Source organism: Acomys russatus, chromosome 32, assembly GCF_903995435.1.
Source record: "Acomys russatus chromosome 32, mAcoRus1.1, whole genome shotgun sequence".
NCBI classification, from domain to species: Eukaryota; Metazoa; Chordata; class Mammalia; order Rodentia; family Muridae; genus Acomys; species Acomys russatus.
The window spans coordinates 8,354,287-8,374,240 of NC_067168.1; the positions used below are offsets into that span (position 1 = coordinate 8,354,287).

General features: G+C 45.2%; 1 protein-coding gene across 5 annotated transcripts in view; it reads right to left on the bottom strand.

Annotated features, from left to right (window-relative positions):
• The window catches only part of Filip1 (filamin A interacting protein 1), a 155,809-nt gene that overhangs the window by 73,951 nt on the left and 61,904 nt on the right, over positions 1-19,954 (bottom strand). For all 5 annotated transcript variants that reach the window (XM_051140684.1, XM_051140687.1, XM_051140683.1 and 2 more), the window contains exon 2: positions 14,626-14,904. In XM_051140684.1, the coding sequence (XP_050996641.1) occupies positions 14,626-14,898 (273 nt within the window). In that variant the 5' untranslated portion in view covers positions 14,899-14,904. The remainder of the gene's footprint in view (positions 1-14,625; positions 14,905-19,954) is intronic.

Sequence of the window (19,954 nt, forward strand, 5' to 3'; positions counted from 1 at the left end):
AACAAGTATTTCTAGAAGTTAACAACTGCTATTTGGAAAAGGATGGTTGAGATCCTGTCCTGCCCTGAGAAGACAAACAGAGGCATTGTTGGTGTTTAAGGCTCGTCTACAGATAGAATTACACGTGAGCTGAAAAGCAGGACAAGTCGACAGACAGAATTACATGTGAGCTGGAAGAAAAACTGGGGGAGTGTTTTTATATGTATGTGCCCATGTATACCATGTATATACGCAGGTCCCCAAGGAGGTCAGCAGAGAGTGTTGGATTCCCCCAAACTGCAGTTACTGGTGTATGTGAGCCACCTGATGTACGTACGTGCTGGGAATCACACCTGTGTCCTCTGTGAGTGCAGCAGCAAGCCCCCTTGACTTCTGAGCATTTCTCTAGCCCCACAATAGTCCTCTTAGCTCAGACTTTGTGCCCTTCCTTTTCATTATGCACGGATATATTGCTGAAATTATTTCAACAGTTCTCAGTGCCCTGCTTTTCCTCTTAAACATTCACAAGTTGAATAAAAATATTTCCTGCCCACAGCCACTGCCCGAGTCACTTCGTCTCGTTCACAGCCTCAAGGTTGCTCTGTTGCTGGTTGATAGGGAGCTTGTGAAGTTCCGTTTTAATCCTCGTTGGACCTGTCAGGTCTGTGAAGACAAAAGGTTAATACTGTACACACCTGTCTTCCCTCACCTTAGCACCTGAGAGGTCTCCTGCAGAACTGAAAAGAAGGAGAAAGCACAAAGGAACAAACAGTCCTTTATCTGCTGTCTTCATCCAGTGGTTTCCAACAAAAGAGAAAAGAGTGAAAGACAGCCAAGGCTAGTGCAGATCTCCACATAGATTGTCCAGGTTTTACACACAGGTGGTGCCAATGCAATGCTACCATCAATTAAAGTTTACTACACTCTGGATATTGTGGCCTGCATTTTATTTGGTTTTATTTATTTGCTTGGTTTTTTTGTTTTTTTGTCTTGTTTTGTTTTTTTATTGTGCCTGGTCTACCACTGAGCTATATTCCTAATTTATGCATTCTGTTCTGTTTTTAAATTTTCATTTAAAAAAACGTATTATAATGAAGAGACTACAGAATACTTAGCCCTACAGGGAGCATGTATACTACAACCTGCTCCCAAGACTCAGGGATCATTGTGGAAGAAGAGGCAAAAATAGTCCAAGTGCCAGAGACCACAAGCAACCATTGTCTTCCAGACACAGCAGAGCAGCTGTGCGTGTGGATTCCCAGCCATGTGACAGCATGTGTGCAAGCCAACACAGGTGAAATTCCCTTAGGCTGAGGGGAGCGAGGCACACAGTCCCATCGTAAGCCATGAAGCCATTGGCAATTAGTAGCTTCTGGGAGAGGGAGAGACAGTTCCTGTAAGAGTGAAGCCCTTGGTAAGTCAACCACTATCCAGAGAGTGAACACAGGTCTAAGAATATCTGGGCAGCACAAAGTGATCTTGAAGGATTAATACACAGACACACAGACACACACACACACACACACACACACACACAATTGAGGAAGTAGGGAAGCTGTGTGAATTAGGGAAGAGTTGGGGAGACTGAGTACGAGTAAAGCATATTGTGTGAAACTCTCAAAGAACACATTTTTTTGAAAGAAAAAAATTTCATTACATTAGTTTTCGTGTGTGTGTACCATGTGGATCTTGGGACTCAAACTCAAGCCATCAGGTTTGGCAGCAAAGCCTTTCTCTGAGTCATCTGCAAGCCCAACACAATTCATTTTTCATATTAAGTATTAACACATAGCAGTCATATAAGCTAATGGATCTGACCACACCTGTCTTCTGCTGTCTCCCCCCTAGAAACATTTTATATGACACGATGATACAAACTAGAAAAATGCACCTGACAGGATGCACCTCTTTCCTTTGATGTTTTAAACCATCCACTACAAATCAGTACTGGTGCATTGATTCAGGTGATTAAAAGTCCTGTTGATAAGAAGCAGGGGGGGGGGGGGGGAAGCAAGATGGAGGAAACTATAGCCTCAGTTCAAAATATGGATTAGAAGCCAAAAGTATCAGCCTGGGTTTGAAATCCAACAAATGAAAAAAAGATTGTTTCAGATGGAAAAATTCCTGTTAGTAGATACCTCTTGCCCTATCTGTGGAATAGGGTTCTTTTCCCAGTGTTTGCTTTTCAACTTGGACTGCTAACAGAACAGTGGTACATTGATTTCTTTGGCATGCATTTTGGTGATTCGGTGGATTTTAAAGTTATTAGCAGTCGGTGCTTAGCACAAAGTAGAATTTTTTTAAAAACTATTTATTGGTTCTTTGTGACTTTCACATCATGCACCCTAATCCCACCCATCTTGCCCCTCTCTGCACACTGCCCTAACCCTCACAGCACCCCAATCCCACCCATCTTGCCCCTCTCTGCACACTGCCCTTCACCCTCACAGCACCCCAATCCCACCCATCTTGCCCCTCTCTGCACACTGCCCTTCACCCTCACAGCACCCCAATCCCACCCATCTTGCCCCTCTCTGCATACTACCCTTCACCCTCACAGCACCCCATCCCACCATCTTGCCCCTCTCTGCACACTGCCCTTCAACCCTCACAGCACCCTAATCCCACCCATCTTGCCCCTCTCTGCACACTGCCCTTCACCCTCACAGCACCCCAATCCCACCCATCTTGCCCCTCTCTGCACACTGCCCTAACCCTCACAGCACCCCAATCCCACCCATCTTGCCCCTCTCTGCACACTGCCCTTCACCCTCACAGCACCCCAATCCCACCCATCTTGCCCCTCTCTGCACACTGCCCTTCACCCTCACAGCACCCCAATCCCACCCATCTTGCCCCTCTCTGCATACTACCCTTCACCCTCACAGCACCCCAATCCCACCCATCTTGCCCCTCTCTGCACACTGCCCTTCACCCTCACAGCACCCCAATCCCACCCATCTTGCCCCTCTCTGCACACTGCCCTAACCCTCACAGCACCCCAATCCCACCCATCTTGCCCCTCTCTGCACACTGCCCTAACCCTCACAGCACCCCAATCCCACCCATCTTGCCCCTCTCTGCATACTACCCTTCACCCTCACAGCACCCCAATCCCACCCATCTTGCCCCTCTCTGCACACTGCCCTTCACCCTCACAGCACCCCAATCCCACCCATCTTGCCCCTCTCTGCACACTGCCCTTCACCCTCACAGCACCCCAATCCCACCCATCTTGCCCCTCTCTGCACACTGCCCTTCACCCTCACAGCACCCCAATCCCACCCATCTTGCCCCTCTCTGCACACTGCCCTTCACCCTCACAGCACCCCAATCCCACCCATCTTGCCCCTCTCTGCACACTACCCTTCACCCTCACAGCACCCCCTCCCGAGAGAAGGGGGAAAATCTCTTTATGGAAGCTGTAATGTGTCACACACAGTGTGTCCCATGGTACATCCTTTTCTCCGCACGTTTTTGCTTGCAAATGCTCATCGCAATGAGTCGTCAGTCTGGTGCGAGGCCTCTGGCTTCTACTACTACTATATCAATAGTGGACTTTTTCTTGGACAACCTGTTGTTGCTGTGTGTCATGGAGAGTCTGTAGTTTTGGATCCGTAGGACTGGCCGATTGCATGTTCTTTTGCAGGGGTCCCTGTAGGAGCTTAATGATAAAGACATGGAGATAGCTGTATAGCATAAGGCTCTGCCTGTTTGAGGGCAGTCCCTCAGCTGTTCATCTGGACTCCGCCCAACTCTCCTGCCTTGCTCTTGTTCTGCTTTCGTCCCTCTGCACCAGCTGCAGCTGCCAGCTCCTTATTTATCAAAAGCTACACTTCTTTCTCATTATATATATGTATATATAATGATTATATATATAATATATTATATATATTAGCATAGCAGGAGAGGTTCCAACAGTTTACCCACTCTGAACCAGTCCGCAGCAGGACTATGCCCCATCCATCTCTTGTCTTGCCTTTTGGTCAGATTGAGGGCCGTGTGACCTCCCCAACAGCAGCTTGCTTTTAACACGATAATCTCTTTTTGGGTAGGTGAGGAAGCAACAAATATTTACATATGGAAGGCAGGTATAGAAACAATGAGATGCCTTACATGCTGCTTCCAGCACTTGGCACTACCGGAGCAGCAACTAACAATTGAGAACACAGGGATACAACTTCATAGCCTGTTGATACAATATGTGTAGAGGTAGGTTACCCCAACATCAACCCCTTCATGCACTTCAGCAGTTCATCAATGGGGTAGATGTTGGGGTAGGCTGATTCTAAGCCCGGCACCTGGGCCAGAGAGGAATCCGAGCTGGTCAGCCGGCCTGCTCTCCTGTGCTCATATTACTAACCACTGGGGAGAGCTCTCTTGCCTTGCCCTGGCTGGCCAATCCAATGTCACTGCCAGCAAGGGTCAGAGCCAGCTCTCTCCAGCTCATGCCCTGAGAGCTGGCTCATCAGCTCCCACAACATCAGGGCCAGCTCTCCTGTGCTGCCCAGGTGAGTTGCAGGGACGGTTCTCCCACTCTTATGACCCAGCGGCCAGCTCTCTCACCTGCTATAGTTGGCAAGAAATTTGGGAGGGGAAGACAGCATCTTTCCTGGTGGTGCCACTGCACGGCATTCAAGAGTCAGGGTAAGCTCTCCCGCACTCACACCCTTTGGGCCGGCTCACCCACAACCCCCTGTAACCAGGGCTACTGTACTGTGGTTCCTGGTGATGTACGGGCTAGCTCTTCAGAGTACTCCAACTGGCTAGAGGCAGGGTCAGCTCTCCTGACCTCATGCCACCAGGGACAGCTCTACCACAATGCCCAGGCAAGGGGTGGGGCCAATCCTGCACAGCCCTCAGACACCGACATGTCCCAGGACAGCAGCCCAGGTCAGGGATGTCCACCTGGATGTCCATCTGGTGCTGCAGGACCACCGACCCAGACATGGCCCCTGGTGGCAGCACAAGCCAGGACCCCTAGCACGGTCTTAGGTGGCATCACCAGCTACGCACATCAGGCTGTTCCTCACTACCCTTGAGTCTCCAGTTCTGCCTCTCCTCATTACGCCCACATCCTTCTGTTTCTCTTTCTTTTCCACTTCTCCACCACTTAACTCATTCCTCTTAGTAGCACTCGGGGTCTCTGAATGTCTGAGGTTGTCTCAAAAAGATGTTTCAGGAGTGCCACACCCTGCCTGTGCATTATGGGGCAGGGCAGGGCTCATCTCAGGCCCGTTTTCAGTTCATTTTTTTGTTTGAGGCAGGGTCTCAGTGTCTGTGCCTGACTGTCCCAGAACTCACATAGACCAGGCTGGTCTTGAACTCTCATTGATCCTCTTGTCCTCTGCCTCCCAAGTGCTGAGGTTAAAGGCCCATGGCACCACACCCAGCTTTTTCAGGATAATTTTTAACCACAGCAACTGGGAAGAAAACAGAGACATATCTTTAGTTCTGAAGTAGCACTGGGATTTGTGAATGTCTTCTGAGGTTCGTCCCTTCCTCAAATCCATGACACATCACTTCCTGCTCTGTACCCAGTACTCCATTTCCTCTCTAGCCAAAATTTTCCCCTTCATCACTATAGTCTAGGCCTGGCAGGCATGTATGCCTTGGCACTAGTCCTGTGCTCCTCAGGCATGGCTGTGCACAGATTTCAACACAGTGGTCACTTACAAGTCAAATTAATTAGCAACAGGAGCTACAGAGATGACTCAGAGTCTTGGAAGCACACCCTGTTCTTCCAGAGGACCTGAGTTCAATTCCCACACTCACCCTGGGCCCCTTAGGAACACCTACAACTCTAGCTCTAGGGCCTTCTTCTGGCCTCCATAGGCACTGCACTCATGTGCACAGCCCCTACACAGACACATGTGCATTCACACAGTTTAAAAAAATAAGACAACACCTTTTTAACTAGCATTAAACAAAAGTAAAATACGACTTTTCAGCCTAATTAGCCACATTTCCAGTAACTACAGCCATATGTGGTCAGTGACCACCATATAAGTATGGGCAGGTATCAAAACATCCCTTTCTTCAACTGAAGTTCCAACGAGTAGCACAGGTCTAGTTCTTGTTTAAGCTGCAGTATAACAGGGGCCAGGTCTTAGCAAACTGAATCTACGATGGAAGAAGCACCATTTAGGCTGTAAGACTTGGTACGTAGACAACACCACCCGCTAAGACAAAGACCTAATTTATCAAAGTCTATGGTGCTGGGAAAGCCTCTACATATACTGGGCTTGCTTTTCGGCTTCTGTAGCTCCGCTTCTGGATAACTGTTCTTGGTAACTCAAGTCTATCAACTGTGATGTGGCTTTTCTGCTTAAAAGCTTACCCTGAGAAAGGCTCTGGGGCTATAATGAGACCCCAAACACCCAATGTAGTCCCGGGGTGGCTAATAAAGACTTTCTATTGGCCAGTCTTCTCCAGTGGATCCCCACAACAGCACACCTCAGGGTGCAGATGCACGCTTGATGTCTCCCCTGGAAGACATTGTAAAATCAGGAGTCTGTTATGCTCTAAATCTACCTAATATGTTCGTTCCAACAACCTGCACACACTCTGATTTTCCTTAAAATTGGCTGCATACAACAAATATGCATATACAACAAATTATTAGGGGATGTTTACATAGATAATTGGAATATTTGGGTAGCCTTTGCTCACTGGGATGACTGAGATCTTTTTCACAGATAGAAAGGCAGGTCACAGAAGAAAGGAGGTGGTGCCATCTTTAACTGAGTCTCCTTATAGAGCATTTTCTTCTGTCCCAATCCCACCAAACAACAAAACTGCTTTGTGGGAGATTTTCTTTATTAATATGCTTCCCCCCCCCCCAACACACACACTTCACAATAAAGCCGAAGTTCCAGCCTGTCTTCCCAGTGACTACATTATCCTCACTGTACTCTGATTCAGGCAGGGATGCCAAACATAGTCTGCCTCAGACAGTGAAAAATCAGGCAGTAGAGCTCTTTGTCAAAATGCAGACAATAGTGCCAGGAGATTCTGAGGCTTTGTAGGCAACCAAAGGTCAGATCTGGTCTTGATTTTAATCAGAAAGCAGCCTGCCGTTCTGCTGCCCGACCTCAGCAGTGGCACACCATTCCCAGCACACTGATCATGCCAATCACGTTGGTGGTGTGAGATTTCACTGGGTGCCTTGCTCAAGGTCACCTCAGCCTGAGAGTCTAAAGATGAAGCAGATGAAGAGGAGGTGAGTCATCGAGTTAAAAAGCCAGGAAGGGTAACTGAAATCCAGCCCTTCAGAAGCACGGAGAGCCCATAGGAGGCCGTGCCTTCTGACAAATGGAACTCCTCATTTAGGAGAAGAAAAGCTATCACCAAGGAGGAAGGTGACGTACCGCACTCCTTCAAGATGAGCCTAGTGTGTCTGGTTGCGCTAAGTGATTCCATTTGAGTTGATTATTCTCGCCTCCACTGGAGTATGACAGGTCTTTTTAAAGATGGCAAAAAGGGGCGCTGAAGAGATGGATCAGCAGTCAATAGTGCATATTGCTGCAAAGGACCTGGATTAACTTCTCAGCATCTTCATGGCACCAAGTCGCTCACAATGGCGTGAAACCCCAGCTCCACAGACCTAAGGCCTCAGGCCCCTGCACGCACTCATATGCTTGCACACAAACACATACATGTAGTTAAAGACTACTTCTCCCGCTCCCAGAAAAAGACGATCAAAACCAACAACAAGACAACCAATCAAGCAAACAAACAAAACAGCCCCACCAGAATTGGAATTATAGCATATGTGGTAGAGTTATCATTGCAGATATTTATGACCATGACCAGTGATGGAATAATAATAATAATATGATTTTGTATATGATGTTTATACTTTATACAACTCAAAAAAATTTTTTTTTGGTTTTTCAAGACAGGGTTTCTCTGTGTAAACTTGGTGGTCTTGGACTCACTTTGTAGACCAGGCTGGCCTCGACTCACAGCGATCCACCTGCCTCTGCCTCCCCAGGGCTGGGATTAAAGGCGTGCGCCACCATACCCAGCTAATTCAAGTGTTTTTGAAGGCATTAAAACATTAGTCCTAGGCTGCAGAAAACAGCTCCATTGGTAACGTTCTTCCGTGAGCATGAATACGCACACATGTGTACATATACCACACAGACATTTATCCATGCACACACATGAACATGTACGTACAAACACACTAAAACTGATCTTATGAATGCTTCACGGGCTGTATAAATATTAGAACACTTTGAGATTCTCAATCACTAATAGACTAACAATGATAATATAAGCCCAGCCCCTTTCTAGAACCTCCTGTAAAGCTTTTAGGTTTTTTGTTTGTTTGTTTGTTTGGTTGGTTGGTTTGGAGTTGTTGCTGTTGTTGTTTTGGGGGGGGAGTTGGCCACACAATGTAAGTCTATAAGACACATGAAGAATGTATATAGATGGGTTGCTATAATTCACATGTTAGCAAAACCATGTAGGATTTCAGAGCAGAACAAAGGCAAGAGTTAGAAAGTAAAGACTTAACAAAGGAAGTAAGTCTTTGGTTGTCTTTAAAGACACATAACTGTTTTTTTTTTAATGTAGGATAATATATTACAATTTTCCAAAAGACCAAGTTTTGTCTCGCAAGTATTCTTAGACTAAGAGAAATAGGAGAGCAGTTCCCTTTGGAATGGTGATAGTGTTTGAGTTTGTACTTATGAGTGTGGGTCAGAGCTGTGGAAGAGAGTACAGTCTGACCACTTGGATAGGAATGGTTTCTCAAGAGTGACTTTTCATAGCTAAGAAGTAAATAGTTAACAGGTAGTTCCAACGAGCCCGAGCGGTTTCAATCTAATAAAGTCTAAGGCTGTCATACAAGTTGTTAGGCAACAGAATGACACAATCAAGAGGAACATGTTGGCAAACGTTGTCTGAACAGTCATCTGCTGACCTCCTGTTCCTCGGCTCTCATATTTGACCAATGATACAGACATGTTCTGCATTCCAAATCTGCCTTCATCCTGGCTTTCAACATTCAATGCGAGGCTTAGTTAACATCATGACTCACCGTTCCTTCACATCGTTAACTCCAGCTACCTTCGCTGCTGCTTCTAGGGCCACACTCAGTGCTCTCTGCTAGCCACGTCAGTGCCACATCAACGCCTGTGTGCACAGACGCTGCTCTCTGGTCTTTGTGGCCCTTTCTTGATCACTCTCTGTTGGCCCATTGATTCAAACCAACAGCTCTTCCTTCCTGGATGCTCTGCACCAGCTGGGCTCTGCCTTCTTGCTCTTCTGTCTTTTCACTGCAGCCACTCAGACAACTTTAACCCTAAATTCAACACCATAAACTGTGTCTCCTTTTTGAAAGACCGGTTACGACTACAAGCGCAGTCTCGCTTCCTGTGCAGCTCTAAATTGTACTCAAACGTGGCCACATTATCAATGACAATCTTCCTCTAACACTGTGGTTCTCAACCTCCCTAATGCTGTGACCCTTTAATGTAGATCCTCATGTTGTGGTGACCCCCAACCATAAAATTATTTCATTGCTACTTCACAACTGTCATTATGCTACTGTTATGAATTGTATTGTAAATATCTGATATGCAGGATATCTGATATGCAACCCCTGTGAAAGGGTTGTTTGACACCCTCCGCCAAAGGGGTCGTGGCCCACAGGTTGAGAATCGTGGTCTATGTAACACCTCAACTCGACCTGGGACATGATTCACTATGTAGCAGATCTTCCTCAGGACCACTGATTAGGCCACATCACCTCTCAGTGGTACGGCCATCACTTTACTTGAATGAGAAAGGCAAGCCTGTCAGGGAGCCCAGCCCTCCCCCAAGATACAAATCATTCTCTTGATACACAGAAGATAGAGGACTTTCCTCCATTTCAAGATCAAGGTCCAGGTCAGCTCCCAACTCATGACTTTGATTTCCTTTCTTCTGTCTTCTCTAAGATTCTGTCATCAACAATCCTTTCTCTGCCTGTGCCCTTGGCACTGCTCTCTCTGGCCCTGTGCCCTCTTAAGCTATCAATAAAGTCCTTTAATCATTGAAAACCTCCCGATATGTTTTCCCTTTAGCTACTATTCTTCCATTGCTCTCCCCATTCAAACTTGTCCAAGTAACTTTATTAGCCACTTCTAGTAATGACAATCACACTGGAAGGTAGCAAACCCCCCTTCATATACTAGGGAATGAACAGAGGCCTAGAGTCAACATTCAAGGGCCGAGAAGAAAACCTTTGAAATTCTACTGAATTTCTCTGTGCAGTTTAGCATTCAAGTCACATTGCTTATGTCTCTTTAAAAAAGCTCACCAGGCATGGTGGTGCATGCCTTTAATCCCAGCACTTGGGAGGCAGAGGCAGGCAGATCACTGTGAGTTCAATGCCAGCCTGGTCTACAAAGTGAATCTAGGACAGCCAAGGCTACAAAGAGAAACCTTGTCTCAAAAAAAATAAATAAATAAGCAAACAAAAGATAATTAAAAATAATAATAAATTAAAAATCTCAGTGTAGAAAAAGTAACTTGGTGATTTCAATAAAGAGGTTGGCATGTGTATTCTAAAGCCCTTTGATGTGTGAAACATATTTTACTGCTTAGCTAGAAAGGAAAGTGCAGCCCCCCCCCAACACATCCCCCCCCCACACCATGTGAAGTGTGTGTTTCAGATTGAAATAACTCAACCATTTTTCCTAAATTCCTAAATTTCTGAGAGACACCGTTCTGTTTCTTTAACTTCCCTTCCTGCCTCTCCTCGCTGACAACAGGCTTGGAACTGCTAGGATCATTCTGGAAATCCCAGCCACCTCAGGCACAGCTCTCCACCTGTTTGACTGAAAGAACTCTCGTCTGATGCCCCAGGCTGAGATGAGCAGGGCCTTAAGTTTGGAACATCCTGGGCATTTGCGCCTCTCCCAAGACAATGTTCCTCAGACACTGTAAGTCAACCACTGCCACTTAAGTGACTGTTAACTGAAGTTCGAAGGGTGAATGACCTTCCCCGGGGAGGAAAAAGTGCAGAGAACAGGAGATGGAGAAGTGGAGATGAGCTAGTGAAAGACATTAAAGAAAATGGCTCAACATTCCAAAATGGCGGAGTGGAGTGAGCAAAAGTCCTCCTGCACATTTCACTGTTGTTGCATAAACCGTGCTTGAGATACACCGCCTCCTGTGGGTTGCCTAAGGCTGGAGATTGATTTCTCAGTGTGTCAGTGACTGTGTGACTTAGATGGCACACCACCAAAGCCAACAGAATTCTGATGTATTATCTGGCTGTGTTATCTAGTTTATATATGCAGGGGGAAAAGAACAAAGCATAACAACAAAGGGAGAAATGATGAGATGCAATATGGGGATTTCCCCCCTATAATGTATTGAAACGCATTTGCCAGGGGAACTTACAATATAAAATGCCTTTTTGAGAGAAGAAAAATAATTTATTCATGCCTTCATTTTTACTTACTTTATAAGAATATACTTTTGCCAAGTCTTTTGTTCTATAGTTTTTATGATGAGAGCACTCCTTCCTTTGAAGCCTTGTTGGTTTTCAACAGCCAAATTGACTGGATTCTTTAAAGTGCTATTTTTTTACTAAATAGGAGGAGAAATGAATCGTGGTGCCCAAACAATGGTCTGGGTGTACAGTTTCATTAGTTTCAGTTCGGTCTGGGAAATATGTAACTAGTTTTTCTCCCAGAGAGTAAAAATGTTCCAATTTATTAGAAAGCGGGTGTTACAGTCAAGTACAGACTGTAGGAACAGGAAGCGGCCAAACGACAGTGACCCAGCAACACTGGCCAGTCCTGGTACCAGGGAGACAAGCTTACAGCCGCTGGGGTGTGGTGGTGAAACATCCGCACGGTGCTCTTCTCTAACAGGCTTCATCTTTGCCTGTCCCCATTTTTCTGTTTATCACCTCACTTCCTTTGACCTATTGATGTGGTTTCCACCCTCACCCCCAAGGTTTCCTAGTTGTACCATTTCGTTGAACACCAGCCATTAAGCATCGAAAAAAGCAAAACAAAACAACAAAAACAAATACCAAAAAAAAAAAAAAAAAAAAAAAAACTGCATAGTGCCCAGCAATTGGCATCTCTAGTGATCTCATTTTTAATATTTTCAACACACCAAACTTTGGGCTCTAATCTCACTATTTCCCTCTGATGAAAAGGAATCCTTCTATTTTTCTTGCTTAAAAAGTATCTCTTCACACAATGTCTTTGTTTTGTGGGTTTACATATGGATGTACATGGAGGACACGCTGGAGCCCGAGGGTAAATATAAAGATGCCCAAATCCAAACGCGAACATTACCAGAATGCAAGTGATAAGACGGGCAGGATGTTGGAATATACGTAAGAGAAAGAGTTTAGACCTATAGCAAACATGACTAGAGGGTTGAGCCTCCTTCAGCCAGGGCCATAACTGTTTATGATATAAAGGAGATGGAGTAGCTTGCACTACAGCCCCATATTATACAGAACCTTGGGAGGTCATCTGTAGAGTAAGGGCATCGGCGTCACGTAGACAAACTGGTGGCCAAAAGAGGTATGACAAACAACACACTAATTGCTCCATGAATGTTGAGCCATCCCTACAGTCCTGGGCTGACAGTAACTTACTTCCCAAAGCCCACTCCCACATTTTCTCCCAGCACCAGCCTTCTAGACATAATTCTTTCTGTTCTCCTGTCCGGTCCAGTAAGCCTAGTGAACTGCCAGCCCATTTTCATCAGCCTACTCACTAGAAGCTGCTAGTGTGACCAGCTTCCCAGCATTAGCCACAATATCCCCCTCAATGGCATGGTGCTAGGAGAGGGCAAATAGCTACTACAAATACGTCTCTACAACTCCAAGTACAAGACCATGCTCCTCTTAAACAAGTGGAGCCTTGCAAGATGTCCATTTACAAATGTGTACGTAGGTGCCTTTGCATGAGTGTGTCTGATCTTTTGCTTTGCGACTTAAATCACCACAGAACTCTTTGAAGTACTGGGCCCTTAGTTTCTCTTTCCCTTCCCTCCTCTTCCTAATAAACGATACTCATCACTTTTTAGAAACAACTGCCCAGGAATACGTGTAAGGGAAGCATCCTGTATTCAAAGAGATGAATGGAAACACCTGTCTTCACGACATCAGTCTACTTTCTTCAGGATCCGTGGAATGTGAGCTTATCTGTACAGCAATCTAGAATGAGGGGCCACATGTCCCCAAAAGCCACATGAGCGGCCTTAGAGAGTCCACCACAATAGCCTTCTACTGAAAAAGGAGTGTGCAGGAGACACCCATCCACAATACCCAACATGGCGGAAGTGAGGCGAGAATATGGTGTTTCTTTAGAAGGTCCACAATGCACTAGACATCAGCTATCACCAGGGCACAGCTTAGAAGGCGGGAGTCGTCATTCAAGTCTACCTGGTAGACTCTAATAGACAAAAGAATGACCACATTTTCAGGGCTGGGGACGTTATTTTTAGTGACAGTTGTACGCTGCAAAGTTTTCCTTTTGCTGTGAAGTTTAAATGTGATTTTGTTCAGTTGGATTTGTTTGGGTTTGTCACACTTTCATTCTCTGTGATTTTTATTTCTCTTTACCCCAGAGACGTCCATATCTGAACATACGTACACACACAGATGGGAACAGGGACATAGTAGCCGCACTGGCTTAGAGTAGGCTGCAGATTCCCTCTCTGCTACCTGTAACGCAACAAAGGTTTCGCTCCATGCAGTCGCTAGTACTTTACTGGAGCTCCTGCAAGCTAACAAACACTAAGAGATGGGAAAACAGTAACTCTATTCTGAAGTCATCCTATCCTTGAAAAAAGTTACTATTCCTTTACTGCCAGAAATACAATTGTCTTAAGCTCAGAAATTAAAAAAAAAAAAAAAAAAAAAAATTCAAACTGTTTCCCGAATCCTTCAAACACAGTCTTACTGGGAGGGTTCCGGCTCATGGCAGCTAGAAGAAGTTGGTATGGGTGGGCAGAAAGGTCACTGGACCAAGAGCCAGACGGCTTGAGATGAGATCTAAACAAACCAATTCACGGCTCATAACCTGAGCTTCTTCATTTATAAAACATGTATAACGACACCTCCATTTTACCAAGATCAAATGAAATAACAGACGTGAAAACTCTTGGGGAACCATTTGAGTTCTTACAATGGGATGCTGTGTCTCGACTCCTAGGACATGGTAGAACACTGAGGCTGAGAGTTACAGAGAAACCGGACGACGACGAGACAAAGCAGAAAGGCTGATTTCCGCAAAGCTCTAGCTCTGTCCCCACCCCCGCCCCGCCCCTCCCTCCCAGAGGAACCGCATAGCAACACCTCATTTTCCTATTCCTGACTTTCCTGCGCCCTTCAGTCGGGCCCCTGTCCAAATTAGAGAGCCTCTTTCTAGAATCTGTATTAAATTCTTGCTGAATTATATCAAGACAAAACTTTATGCTACCCGAGAAGCTGGGAGAGGGGATTGGTACCTGGTCACTTGTCATTCTTTAAACAAATATTTACTCACTGAAAACCTGCGCCAACATTAGGATTTGTTTTCCCAAAGATGCTCAGAGTCCAGCGAGGGACGGGTGGCTAGTCCCTTACTCTCTAGGCCGGGAACTAGAAGCGCGCGAGCTGAACAGGACTGACTGTACCTGCAGCTCCCCTTCCATTATACTCAGGAGCTGGATGAGGTCCTCCTTGGATAACTCCAGCGTCTTCTTAGCCTTCCTTTCACTTTCTCCAGATGGTCTGAGGTGCCGTTTGACCGTTCCCGAAGCCATGATGTCCTCCTCCTTCCGATTTGCCTTGTTCTTCTTTGCATCTTCTGCGGGGCTTGTGTCGCCAGCACTGCCGATGATGGAGGACTTGGGGCAGGAGACGTGCCCGTTAGATGAACCTTCGCCACCTTGGTTTCGTGATCTCATTCCCACCTGCAACATAGGAAAAGAGACGTTCTTTCGTCACCACTGAAAAGATTCTTTTCAGCTTTACAACTTCACCAATAGAGAAAGAACAGCGCCCCCTCCCCCTTCCCCTTTCCCCCCTCCCCCCGTAGCTCCCTGGTAGCCTCAGCTTCCAGGAAAATGCTTGGTTGGTCTTCAAGTAAAACCGAAAAACATCTCATGCCAAGATTATGAGTGGTATCAACTGCTCTCAGTCACACTGATTCCAGAGTGGAATCCTGGAGTGCGAGGCACAGCAGAAAGAACGGAGGGCGTCTGAGGGAAGCGCAGATGCTAGTCATCAGCAACACATCCTGGCTGGCTAGAACTGCAGTGGTGGTTCCACACTTACTAAGATATCAGCTGTGGAGGAAATGGTGTGGGTTATTCACGAACTTTGTACATCTTTGAAATAATGATGAGAATCTACCCAAAACCATTTATTAGAAGATTCAAACTGGAAGCATCACCAGGAGTGAACTGAATATCACAATAGCAGGAAAATCCTAGACAGGACAGTGCACAGGAGAGGGAATTTTATTTCTCCATTGCTTCTTTCCCCAAGGTGGGCTTTCTGTGTCAGTCACTAACAGTGATGAGAGTAAAAAAAAAAAAAAGAGGATAAAATTATCAGTTTCAAAATAAAACAATTAGACAGTATTTTCTAGAGAAAAAGGGGCCCCAGCCAAGATATAAACACACTCCACAGGGGGAGCATTCCAGTCATTATGTGACAAATGTTTGGAGGTTGCCCCACGTAATAAAAGAGAACAGGACCAACAGAGAGGCTGCAAAGCAACACACTGAGCTCTGAGGCTACAACTTAAGTATGTGGATGGCAGAGAGCACTAGCACTCTGGGACTGTGCTACAAAACTTGTTTACGACACGAAATTCAGTAGCAAAGCAGGTGGTCTATGGTGGTGTGAGTGAGAATGGCTCCCATAGGTTCATATGCCTGAATGTCTGAGCCTCAGCTGGTGAACTGTTTGGGAAGGATTAGGAGGTGTGGCCTTGTTGGAGAAGGTGTGGCCTTGTTGGAGGAGGTGTGTCACTGGGAGTGGACTTCAGACATCTATGCCATTCCCAGTTGGCTCTTTCTGCTTTGTGCTTGAGGATTAAGTTGTGACTCCGAGCTACCGCTACAGTGCGCTTCCGAGCTACTGCTACAGTGCCTACAGTGCCGCGGCTGCCTGCCCACTGCCATGCTCCTCCCCCAGGATGTACGCAAGCCTTCTGACACTGTGAGCCACAAATACATTTTTTCTTCTACAAATGGCCTCCTTAACGGTGTCTGAGCACAGCAGTAGAAAGTCACTAAGATGTGGCCTTATTTAAAATTCACAGTATAAACAGCCTTTCCCCTGAAACAACTAAACAATGATATTTTCATTATTCATTCCAAACAGAATGACTTCATTATTGAAACATAAATTCTCTTTATGAATCCAATCATGTTTTAGGAACTAAGAAAAAATATTTAAAACAGATTTTACAACAGATAAATAAATAAACACAGTGTGATATCTCCTTCCAAATGGTGACTATTCATGTCTTCAAATGAATATTGAAATCAATATTTCATGTCTTTTTATTAAAGGAAGTCTTTCAATGAAATGGACCCTTTTATAGATGAGGACTCTCTATAACAGCAAACAGTATAAACTGAGAAAGATTCCTTGACATTGTCACACTGTTTTCTGATTACTTGTCAATTTTATAGCCTTTTTTGTGCTTCTATGGCAAACAAAAATTTGATGGTATTTTATAATGGAAACCAGGGCTCTTTGGGGCATATCCGCTATACATTATCACAGCTTATGTGTGAGCTAAGCCAGGCTTCAAGCAGGTAGACCTGGAGAGATGGCTCAGTAGTTGCTACTCTTGCAAGAGGACCATGGTTCTATTCCCAGCACCCACATAGGAGCAAATAACCATCTGTAACTCCAATTTCAGGGGATCTGACGCCCTATTCTCCACAGGCAACAGGTATACATATACCACACAGACATATACAGACTAAACATTCATATACATAAATTTTAATTTGAAAATGAAAAATAAACAAAGAGCTTAAAAATAAAAATAGAAGGAAGAGGGAGAAGAAAAGAAAGGAGGAAAAGAGACAAATAGATGGTGAATAGAGTTTCAGATTAAGGTCACCACCTGTCACATGCCACGCTCAGCCAACGTGGGCTTCCCAAACCGAGTCTCGGCATCTCTACACACACACACACACACACACACGTTGCTTCTATCTGAGGTAACAAGTCTTAAGGCCATTTGAGATGACGGGTCAGATGTTAACTTAATAACTTTCATTTAGAACATGAATTAACAGGATTTATTAGATAATAGTTGCTTATTTAAGCTGCCACAGTCCTGTAATCAAAACACATTATTTGTTCCTGACCCTCTTATGTTTCTGTGTTTATCTATGTTGTGTGTATGTGCCAATCACAGTAGTATTTGCAAAACTACAGAAAGTAGAGTCAGCTTATTATTAAGTGTCTTTATATTTGGTTCCTTCTAAAAATTTCCACCTGAAGTTAATATTCCCAGATAAGTTTTTTCATCGTCCTATATAAGTGAATTTTGTGAAACAGATAAATGAAATTTAAAAGCCAACATGAGGGGCTGGAGAGATGACGCAGAGGTTAAGAGCACTGTCTGCTCTTCCAGAGGTCCTGAGTTCAGTTCCCAGACCACATGGTGGCTCACAACTATCTGTAATATGATCTGACGCCCTCTTCTGGCCTGCAGGTGTACATGCAGACAGAACGTTCTACACATACATAATAAATAAATAAATCTTTAAAAAAATAAATAAAAGCCAACATGAATTTTAGAAGTCGATTATCATCTTAGTTTGAAAGCTTAAATTCTGCCTCCTGTCCATGTGGATTCACTTAGGCAAATGTTTCTCTTGGTGTCACTGAACTCTCACATCGGTTACTTTCCTCTTGACATGGGCACATACATAGACTCTAGTCCTTTTGTGATAAGCCAGATGCCGTCTTTTGGGCTTATTTCCATAACAGCATCACTGACCCGCACCTGTTCTATCTCCAGAGCATGAAAGTCATCAGCTATAATGCACTAGTGGAGACAGCTCAGGAAGAAATTAGACAGGACCTTTGCGGGGAGAAAATAATTTTTCAATGGCACAACCAAGTGCACTAACTATGAAGAATTACTTTAAGCCAGTTTATTGTGTCTTATAGGGATAATGTGTCAGAAAGGTGCCTCCTGCCACCTCACCGAGAGAGACCCATGCCTGTCTTATTTCTAACAGTTCTCATCGCCTCCTATGTATAAAGCCTGAAGCGCTTTATGCACAGGATAACACCTGACATTGACACTACATCCAAGAGCAGGGGCTACCATTCTGAGGCCTGCAGATGAGGCCAGTGGCATTCAGATACATAAGCTACCGTTCCCTTGCTCACACAGCTAGGAACGCCAGGGTCTGAGGCCATGTCCGATGGTAGAAATAATATGGCAAAGGAAACATCTGAATGCGCACGAGATACTATTTTCTTGGTGTGCACAGTGGAATCAGAGAAGTGCGAGCATATGTTTTCCTCCGCGGGCACGTGCAAAATCCCTATAGGAGCTGAAGTTAGGTTTCTCGGGAAAAAGCAAAAAGGTCTATTTCCAAACCAATGAACTGCAAAAGTTGTTTTTGTTTGTTTGCTTGTTTGTCTTGAGACAAGGTCTCTTTGTGTTAGCCTTGACTGCCCTGGATTTGCTTTGTAGACCAGGCTGGCCTCAAACTCACAGCGATCCGCCTGCCTCTGCCTCCCAAGTGCTGGGATTAAAGGCGTGCGCCACCAGAACTTGTAAAATGATGAAATTCCCAAGACGCTTCCTGAGAAACAATGTGATCAGTTCTAAAGGGTACATGTTATGGAAAGAGGACTCAACAGCTGAACAGGAATGATAGTTACATACACAACACACGTGCGCGCTCGCGCACACACACACACACATGTACATAATACAGTATTAAAAAGTCCCAGAGCCAAACAATAACAAATATTTTATACAAAAATCCAGTCCATTGTGCTTACAAGGAGAATAGGCAGGTGGCAGGGCTTGCAGGTGGAGCCCCACAGGCCTTCAATACCCCACTGCAAGGCTGCAAGTTTAGAAACTGTAGGTAAATTCCCTGGGGGAAAAAAACAACTCAGACAACTTTGCAACCCTCTGTGGCATATCCTTAAAGAAGGTTTTCTCCAGAAAACAAGTAGATTACACTGAAGATTGGCATCAGGTTTTGCAGCCTTTTTTGAAGATTGGTATTATTTGGGCATAGATTATTTTATTTCATAAGCAGCCATACTAACATGGTTCACTAAATACTCTTCCTTTCATAGCGACCTGTCAGCAACACGATGCATGGAATTTGCTGAGTAGACTACAAAGACAGGAAAGGCTGAGCGCCGATCTGAAACTCCTTTTGTTATCTCTGGTCCTCCCTCTCCCCCACTCCTGCTGCCTCCTACACGGAGCAGTACCACGGTGTTCTGCCAGCTGAGCGATAGTGCATGAACCACAAGCTATAAATACAAATATGTGGAGCCGTTTATGCTGAAATAACCAGCATTTCCACAGCATTTGAAGAGAAGGCTGGAGAGGTAGTGTTGACTCTTGCAGAGCACAGGTGGGTTCCTAGTACCTGTGTCCTGCAGCTCACAACTGCCTACAACTCCAGCTACGCCCTCTTATGGCTTCTGCAGTCACCCTCCCCATGTGTGTGCATGCACACTCACACACAAACACACACATAAACACACACACACACACACACACACACACACACACACACACGTGCGCAATCCTCTTTAAACATAAAGAAGAGAAGAAAAGGGATAAGTGTCTAACAGTTAAAAATGCATTCTAGTGCCAGGTTTCCTTGGCCCTCCTGGTCCCTAGCCTTGAATCTGCCCTGGCACGATCACTCTTGCCCTTGGTCCAGATCAGAAACTCCTTTTCCTGTTGTGAGTCAACACTGCTCAAAATATAGCTGGTCTGCA